We start from the raw sequence: 9,920 nt of genomic DNA, 5'->3' as shown, positions 1-9,920 counted from the left end.
AATCCAACAAACGGAATGCTGCTTCTTACCAACAGACATACCACATCACTAATAAAAGTAAGGATCCTGCCGATGATTTACATGGAGCACTTAAAACTTAACTGAAAAAATATAATACATAAATTTAGGTTTTATGATAAATTAAGATTAACTGAAATAGTGCTTCAACTTTAAATTGAAAATAAACCCCTCAATATTCAACTACAAGTATATAGATAGGCACATATCATTTGAGATTAAAAATATTTTTTTCAATAAATAATATCTCTATAATAAAGCTGTAAAGAACAAAGATTATTATTTTCAAATAAATATGTGCACAATTTAAAGAGAACAATTTAATCTAATATAACCACTTTATCTTAAAATAAAAAGGGTATTATAAAGCATCCAAAATCATGGTCCACTATATTATTAAAATGGAGATATCTTAACATTTTGGGGGGTGGGGGAGCAAATCTGTCAAACAAACAGAACATGTGACGACATATACCAATAAAAATAAATGTTTATACAATAGTTAATTAAAAATTTTTATTTTTGAACTTCTCAAAACAGGGAGAGCTGATAACTTGGGCTAACCCAATGGGCCAACCATAATCTGCTCGAAAAAAGTTAAGGTCGAAATTGACTATATAAGCTTTTTAAGAGGATTGGATATTTTAAGCCCAATCTAAATAAGTCCAACCCTTAAAAGTTTTGGCTCTATGTGTATGTAAAGTAGGTAACTTTGGCTAGCCTCAACACGTCAGCTCAAACTTAGCCCAAAAAAAGTCAAGGCCGAGCTTGCCTATATGAGATTTTTTAAGATGATAGGATACTTAAAGCACTATCCAAATAACCCCTGTCCAAATTGAACTTGATCTAAATAAGCCTAATCCGATTGAATTACTGGCTCCAAAAATAGGTAACAAACTTGAATATATAGTTTATAAAGGTAAATAATTAAATGTAGATTACACCATGAAGACAAACATAAATACACAATCTACAATGATAAGTAGCTAAAACGGCCTAAACCACAAAAATAATCGTGAACAGATAGTCCACGAGAGTAATACTAACTAAACCATTTAATAAAGCTTTTTAATCAAACACTTTGTATGGATAAATTTCCAAACAGTTAATAAAGATTTTTAATTTTCAATCTCTTGTCCAACAAAATTCCAACCAACCATAATTGAATTTATCATGTTTTTTTTTCATTCAAATTTCCCATCAAAAATCAATTTAAGCTAAAGAAATAAAAAAAAAAAAAAAGCAAACCCACACCATCATCATCTTGATCTTAATACTAAAAATTTCAACTTGATTCAAATATTGTGTTTAAATAATAAAAACTATATAGATACTGAATGTATAATATATCAACCATGTGAGCAGAAATAGAATACATCATCAATGCTTGCCTATTTTGAAAATAGCCAAGCATTAATACTAAAAATCTTGATTGTATAACATATCAACCAAGTTAAATGCTTGGTTCTTATTAAAATAAAAATTTTTAGTATTAATACTTCTTGTTTTAGTAATATTAATTATAATTGAAGGATATTTTGAAAATATAACTAAAAAAATTTATTTCATTTCATTACTCTGACTTATTGTTTTCTTAAATCTTAATTAAAATTATGTCACATCCAAAGATCTTTAATAAAATTCTTCCCTTTTTAAATTGAGAGCCAAGTGCAATATGTTGATGTTAGATTGATCTCTCTCTATTCTTTTTTTAGTACAAGGGAAATATACCCCAAAATTAATAAAATTATATTTAAAATATCATATCATAAATTATAGTTCTTATTAAAATTACTAGGTCATTATTTATTACATTGGGGATGTTAATGAATCATGATAGTAGGAGTGAGCTGCAGGCAGAGGTAATTTTAAGAGGTTTTTATTTTATTTTATTTTATTTTTGAGTAAACAAGGCATAGAAGTCTTTTTCATTAAAATCCAAATTACAATCAGGTCCTTGGGGTTTAACTATAGTTTTCAAAATTCACGAGCCTTTTATAAATAAGTCCTTTGTATGAGATAATACATAAATTTGTCCTTATTGTTTCTTTCAATTTTAAAATCACACGACTTCCCATATTAAGCTGCCCAGATCTGGACCAAGCAGAGAACAATACAGAAAAATGACAACGGAGGAGACGACAGTGAGGAATAAGCAGGTGGTTCTGAGGGACTACCTAATATCAGGAAGTCCAAAAGAATCCGACATAAAAGTGGTCGAGGCTTCCATGGAGCTGAAGGTTGCAGAAGGTTCGAATCAGATTCTGCTCAAGAATCTTTACTTGTCCTGTGATCCAGACTTTCGACACTTGATGACCAAGGAAGGTCTTTCTGGTTTTCATTTCACTCCTGGTTCTGTGAGTCTCTTCCCCCCCCCCCCTCTCTCTATATCTATATATCTGTTCTTAAATTTGAGGGATAATGAGATTGAATCCATAGATTTTGATGATCCTGGAACATGGTTTCTTCTTTTAACTGCTAAAAATTTATTCTATAAGCCTAGTGAGAAGACCAGAAAGTGGGTTTGTTATATATCTGCAGTTATAAGCAATGGTATTTTTGCTTCTTTCTCGCGTTAAGTTTTGGTGATTAGATTTGGACGATTTAAATTTGTCAATAATTTCTTATAGTTAAGAGTTCTTTTTTTTTTTTCTTTTTTTGTTTCTATTTTGATTCATGCATGCATTAACATAACATTTTTTTAAAAAATAAAAATTAAATATCAACTATTGAGATTAAATTCATTCCAGATTTTGGTGTTCAACGTACCCCTTATAAGCACCGAAACCAATTCCAAAATGGATCAGGGATACATTTGGCTTTAGATAATTTTTCGTGACAAAATGTAGCGATAAGGAAAAGAGAAATTTTCAAGAGAAAAATTTATTGTTTTTTTGCGATGAGAAACATGAAAGAAATTTGTGTGTAGAAAAGTTTCGGACTTAACTTCTCTTCATTTTCTCTCTTCTCCATTTTCTCTTTACTTCTCATCTCAACCATTGGATCCATTTTTAAATGGTTGAGATTTGATGTTTCATAAAATTATTATTAAAATGTGAAATTTTATAAAAAATAAATATAATAATTATTTTATGAAACATCAAATCTCAACCATTTAAAAATAAATTCAATGGTTGAGATAAAAAGTAAAGAGAAAATAAAGAGAAGCCAAGCCCGTTTCTTGGGTTGATATTTTGGTGTTTTAACTTCTCATCAAGTTTTATTTTAGTAATTTAATTTTATAAAATATATTTTTAATTATTTAACTTTAATATTGTTAATTTCATTAATAAAATAATGTTGACATCAAACTCTTAAATGTTAACAAAATATTTTTAAATACTGACATATTAAGTTTAATTTTTTTCAATAATAATAATTGATACAAAAATTTATCATTTGAGACTAATAATAACATTGAAAAAAAATTTAAAATTAAGGGATCAAACAAAAACTTTATATAATATTTAAGAATTAAAATCACGCTCTTAACTTTGAATTTTTATTTGATTCTTTCACGTCATTTACTTTAAGTTTGGTTCTTCAATTTTTTTTCTTAATTTTAGTTTCGTATGCTAATTTTATTTGATTTTTTTCCCAATATTTGGTTTTAATTTAACCACCTTAAATAATCTATTTTGATTTTAAATTTTGTCTCTTAATTTTATTAGGTTCTAATTTAGTCCTTTAATATAAGAGATGAAACTAAAGGATACGATAAAATTATAAGATTAAATTAGAATCAAATAAAATCAATTAAACTTAAAGCAAAATTAAAGAACTAAAATTTTATAATAATTTGAAGGTTAAGATATATTTTTAGTCCTGTAAATTTACATAATATTTTATTTTACATTAAAATTTTAAATATTAACAAAATATTTTCAAATGTTAACTTATTAAATATAATTTTTCTTAAAAATAAAATTCATTAGCACAAAAAATAATCACTTAAAACTAACAATATCAAGATTAAATGATTAAAAATACACATTATAGAATTAAGAAAATAACTAAAAAATTTTATATAAAATTAAAGGATTAAAAATATATTTTTGTTTAACTTGAAAATCACTGTGACTCTATCTGTTGGCAACTACTAACATTTGTTTTTAAGAATTGCAGCCAGTATTTGGATATGGAGTGGCTAAAGTTGTTGAATCTCAACATGCTGACTATATGAAAGGTGATTTTGTTTGGAGCAACATTATGTGGGAAGAGTATAGCCTGGTCTCTCCAGCAGGTCAATTCCTCTTCAAAATTGACTACAGCAACGTGGTCCCACTTTCCTACTATGCTGGAATCCTTGGTATGTTAATGTGTATCTCTTCGACAATTTCAATTTATATATATATATATATATATATTATTTCATATTATGTCGGGATCAAGTATTATTAGTAAAGTAAATAGTTCATGCTGGCCAGGTATATTTAAGTTGGGCTTAATTTGGATTAGCCTGAATAAGCCCAAACTTATAGAAAAACTTAAATACCTAAAGCCAACCTGAATCTCTTTAAACTGGTCTGAATACTTGAATTATTAATTTTTTATTTTAAAATTAATTATTTTTATTTTATAAAAATATAAAATATAGTTTTGAAATACTTAAAACGATGTAGAACACTCAAAATTTTATTTAAAAAAATATATGAATTTAAAAATTTAAAGATCAGTATTGAAATATATTTTTAATATTATCTTGTGATATTTTATAAATTAAAATAATAAAAATATGACAATACAATGGGCTTGCCAATTGGACTAACAATACCCGATTAAAAATAACCTTCTTAATGTAATGTCCCCCGCCCCACCCCCTACAAAATTAAAATTGCCAATTTAGTAATAAGTGTTAGGTCTAGTGGAAGGAATTATAACCATTTAAACACGAGGACTCAAGTTTAAGTTTATGTAGATGTAATAAGACCGTATTTAAAAGAGTTATTTTTAATAGAATCTAATGATACTCAAATCTAACTCAATTTGATAATCATAAAAAAAGAAGAAGAAGCTATCAATCTTGCTTGAGAAAAATCGAATGCATTTCACCACTTGATCAAACTACTATTTGTAACAATTTCAATCTGCATTGGTTGCAAGAGAATTATTATTATAATTATGACAAACTTAATCATCTGGTCTTCATAGTTTAACTCAATTATAACTCATTCTATAAACTTTAACTCATTATATAACTCAATTCCTATAATTTTAACAATTTAAAACATTAATCCCTAAGTTTCAAGAATTTACTTTAATCTTTATAATTTTATTTTTCAAAATTTAAGAAATAATATTTTAAATACTTAAAACTATAGAGTATAATAATAGATCACAAGGATTGAGTTGCACCAAATCAAAATTTAAGAATTAAGTTTTAAACAAGTGAAAACTATAAGAATTAAGTTACGGTGATTGAGTCAGATTTTAGTAATTGAATTTTAATTATAATAATACTATAGAGATCAAATGATTTATTATTATTATTGTTATTATTATTATTATTATTATTATGCTTTTTTCCTTTTAAACACAGGGATGCATGGGATGGTTGTTTATGTTGGTTTGTTCGAAGCGGGACGCCCCAAGAAAGAAGACTTTGTACTTGTGTCGGCGGCGTCTGGGGCAATTGGTCATATTGCTGGCCAATTGGCAAAATTGTGTGGTTGTTATGTTGTTGGAACTGCAGGAAGTCAAGAAAAGGTATGTTTCTAACACAATATATTTAAGGGAAAAATTATTAGATGAATTTGCTACACCACATGATATATTTAATAAAAGCATGGTATATAGATATTGTTAAATATAAATTGATTCTTACATTAATAATAACAGAGAGAAAAAATGACAAAAAATTAAATAGGTATTTTATTATAAAAATAAAATCATTAAAAATAATGATACATAATATTTTATTTAATTGAATTATTACAATTTTATTGGACGGTCCATGAATAATGTAGTACACCAGATCTATTCAAAAATTTATTGTATTTAACGTAGTCTAAACAACGAATGACATTAACCGTTTTTTTTGAATAGTAGAATTTATTATAAATTTTATATTTTTTATATTGAATTTTCATGTATTCTAGTTGTATAAATAAGGAAATGGTACCAGCACTCATGTATCATCCCAGCCTTGTTATCTCTTCATTTCCAATACTGCAACAACAAGTTTTACCTCATTAAATGAGATCAATTATATAGATTACATGGCACCATTATACTTTGCCAACAATCAAACTTTTTAATAAATTATTGACTAAAAAATCTCTTTTAACAACTTTTTTGAACGTCCTTATTAGTGTTTCTCTACCTATATTTATGGGATTTAAAACTTTAGTTAAATGGCAAAAATGTTCTAAATTTTTTTCATGAAGCTTAATATCATTTTTTTTTTAAGTAATGTCACCCCAAAATTTACAAAAAAGAGTGCAATGTAGCCCTACCAACACCCACATCCACATTTGATCGTTAAATCACTCGATTCGACCAAAAATATTTATAGGTGGCAAGCTATATAGGATGAGTAGAATGAATCATGAGTTCCACATGGCTCTGAAAATTCTAAGAAACCAATGAGGTCTTTTCCAAGACCAAGTTGATTCCTTTTAGAACTTGCTTTATTCACTACTTTCTTAGTTTCCTTTTTAAGCCACATGATACCTTATCCAATTTTCAGTGTTATGGTGTAACTATATGTCTTTAAAATATTCTATTTTATATTTGACTTTCTCTTGTAAGTTCTCATCCCACAATTAAAACTCTATCTCTCAATCCATAAACTTTTGAGTCTCCACAAAATTTCTTAGCAACCTTTCCTACCTCCTCAACCATATCCTTTCATAAGATATTGGCACTTTCTCAAGATTTTCAAATTCTTTCATTCAAATGATTCCTGTCATGGCCCTTACTTTCAACCACATAATTATCCATACACTAAACCTTTAATTAAATACTTTACAATGGCAATTAAAATAAAAGTAATCATTAACCAAAGTTGCCATGGTAGAAAAGAATATCCATATTTCAATAAACCATGGAAATTGGCTAAAGAGTTTGGACATCTTTAGGAAATGGGATCCCACAAACTATTTAATCTCAAAACCCATTTTAAAGGGTTGTTTAACCCTTATAAATAAGAGTAGAAAACATTTAGGAAGCATCGTAGTTAAATGAGCTTTAGAATAAGTCAAAAAAGGAGTCAAAACAGTTATTTTCATCCACACAAGTCAATCTGCTATAGCCAAAAACCATAAGCCATAGCCAACTGCACACAAAAGCATGCAAGCCATGACCAGAAATCAGTAAGCTGTAGCCAACTCCTCTCTAGATACATAAGTTGTTGCCAAGGCATTATAAGTCACAGCTTATCTATCATGACAACAGCTGTAATATTCCAAAAATTTTAATACTCGGATTTATTTTAAAAATAAAATAAAATATCTATAATTAAATTAAAATTTAGAATAATGTGATAGAGGTCCAGAGTTTCAATTTTACTAAGAAAAAGTTAGGTTTTATTTTATTTTTAACTATGAAAAAAATTACCAAAGCTGACCCAAGCTTTTGTGCTATAATAAAAAATGTTAGGCCCTTTCTTGTAATTTTTTCCAAAGTCTTATATCAGCTTTTTCTAAGGGGAAACTGAATGCAGGAAACACAAAAAAAAAAAGAACAAAGAGCACGAGAGAGTAAGAGGAAGAAGAGAGGAGAAAGAGAGGGAGTTAGGCTTGGATCTTGGAGGCTTTACGACCGTTGCGAGCTCGGCTACACGATAGGTAAACTCCCTACTGCAATCCTTTTCCCTTCCTCTTGATTTTCTTCAATTTTTTGAAGAGAGAATTTTTGGATTTTGATCCCAAAGGCTTTATTCTTGTAAGCTTTTGTTTCTTTAGATGCTAGGAAGGATGTTTTGAGTTTTTATATAGTGTTCTAATATTTTGAATTGATAATTGGATTAAAAGAGGTGTTTTGGGCACAAATCAAACCCCAAGAGGTTGGGTTTTGCTCTTCAATAATTTAAGTCTATTGATTTAGTTATAATTTTGCCATTTGAGCCCAATAAGATTTAAATTAAGGTTTGGTTTTCATTATAAGGGCTAATGGTGAAAGTTGGTGACACTAAGTGAAGATTTTTAATTGATTAAAAATTACATAAATTGAAAATTAGCCTAGTGATGGCTAATAAATGGTTTTAGTGGTTAAGTGATACTATGTGAATGGTTGGTTTAATATATAGACCATTAGGATGGATTATGACTCATTGACCCAAGTTGTGTGGTATGAGTTATAGTCTTCATTAATGCGATTTGTCATGATAAGTGGTGTGAATCAATTATATGTTGTAAGGATTGTTGGCGGAATTTGTTCGGAAGTTAAGGAACAAGCCGAATCCTATTTTGTACAAGAGGAACCCTTTTAGTATCAAAGGGTTGAGGTAACAGGAGAATTTATATTTCTTATTGTTTTGTTTAGCTATTTTTGAGTAGATAATATTATCTAGCATGCATTACATGTTTTAAGCAATTGAATGCAAATAAAATGTGTTTTAGAAGGGTTTATGGGGTTTTTCTTTAATAATAATGCATCTATATTTACTATCTATTTAATATTGATGTTACTTATGGAAATAAGATTATTAGCATGCATTTTGATCATAAAAAACAAGGAGTTGCACTTAGGGAAGTGCAACTAGGTTTGGTACCTTAAATAGGCTAAGGAACCGCTTAAAGGATGAATTATGAGTGTTATACTACCTTAAGTGTTGAAGTGGCCAATACTCGAGAAAGGTAGAAAATGGTAGGAGGCATGATCTTGATGGGAGTTCACCAATAGGGAGATGTGCTCTTGTGATATTCTATAGCTCACTGTCAGTACTTAGTGTTGCTTTTGTATTGTGGGCTCAATATACTAAAGTGATTAGTGGATTAAGTGTTCGACACCTCTCAGTGGGAGAGGGAATCTGACATATGAAATATGAGTTTGAGTGCCTAAGCCAAGGTAACCCTCACATGGAGAGTAAGTCGCGCTAGCTCTGGGAGGGAGTTAGCTTTGACTATTCAGGATTCACGTCAAAGGGGCACAGGCAGTTTGGTGGATCAGATCATGCCTTGGTTTATATGTTGTGCCTGTGGAGGTACAGTGGGTACAAGGTTTACTTACAAGTTAAAGAGTGCCAAGGGGCATTCTATTGGTCAGGAAAGGCTATATTGGCCTATCTCATGCATTCAAGTATTTTAATTAGTTAATTATATGTTATTTTGAATCTATTATTTATTTACTTAACCATAGCTTTTCTTGTAATAAAGAATATCGATTTCTGTATTATTAAGACTATGGTTGTCTCACCCCTTTCTTTTCAATATTTCCAAGTCCAGGCGAAGGAACCAGTGGAGGACGGGGAAATGAGCAGAGCTAGAGGTTGTTTGTGAATTGTAAAGAACTGCAACCCCTTTCTTTTGAGCAAATCTATTGTAATGTATTTAGGATTAGAGTGCTAGTAGGATATGATTATGTATATGTGTGTGAGTATGTGTGGATTGTATGGCTTGTGTATGAATTTTTGTTTGCTTGTAGACTTATGGCTAGGAAACTTAGCTATGGTGTGTGGTTTTGATGGATTTATTTAGTAGACCAAGTTTTCACTACAAGCAAATATTTATTTTGGTATATATGTGATTCCATAAGCAAATGCAAAGTGGTTGTATTACAAATAGTGTGTTATGGGCAAACATACACCTTCGATAGAGAGAGTGGGTGTGTGGGCCCCGTAGAGATTTCTGAGCCAAGTGAAAATGTTTAGCGTGTGTATTCATATCTGTATATGATATTTGGAATAGTTTTTGGCCACTCTTGTGTGATTTGTGCATTTTGGGAGTTTAGGGTCCATTTTG

The 9,920-nt window shown here is 29.1% G+C and overlaps 1 protein-coding gene across 1 annotated transcript; it reads left to right on the top strand.

The window, feature by feature from the left end:
- Window positions 1–2,141: 2,141 nt before the first annotated feature.
- On the top strand, window positions 2,142–9,632 carry LOC129289966 (NADPH-dependent oxidoreductase 2-alkenal reductase-like). The gene is made up of 5 exons (XM_054926705.1): window positions 2,142–2,375; window positions 4,144–4,327; window positions 5,558–5,724; window positions 7,682–7,805; window positions 9,405–9,632. Exons 1-5 carry the CDS (start codon window positions 2,142–2,144, stop codon window positions 9,443–9,445), a joined length of 750 nt encoding a protein of 249 aa, XP_054782680.1. The 3' UTR covers window positions 9,446–9,632.
- Window positions 9,633–9,920: the final 288 nt, after the last annotated feature.

The sequence above is a fragment of the Prosopis cineraria genome, unplaced genomic scaffold (assembly GCF_029017545.1).
Source record: "Prosopis cineraria cultivar Desert tree isolate PC_DT_omini unplaced genomic scaffold, ASM2901754v1 PC13, whole genome shotgun sequence".
Classification (NCBI taxonomy): Eukaryota; Viridiplantae; Streptophyta; class Magnoliopsida; order Fabales; family Fabaceae; genus Prosopis; species Prosopis cineraria.
This window is presented reverse-complemented; position numbering and strand designations above follow the sequence as displayed.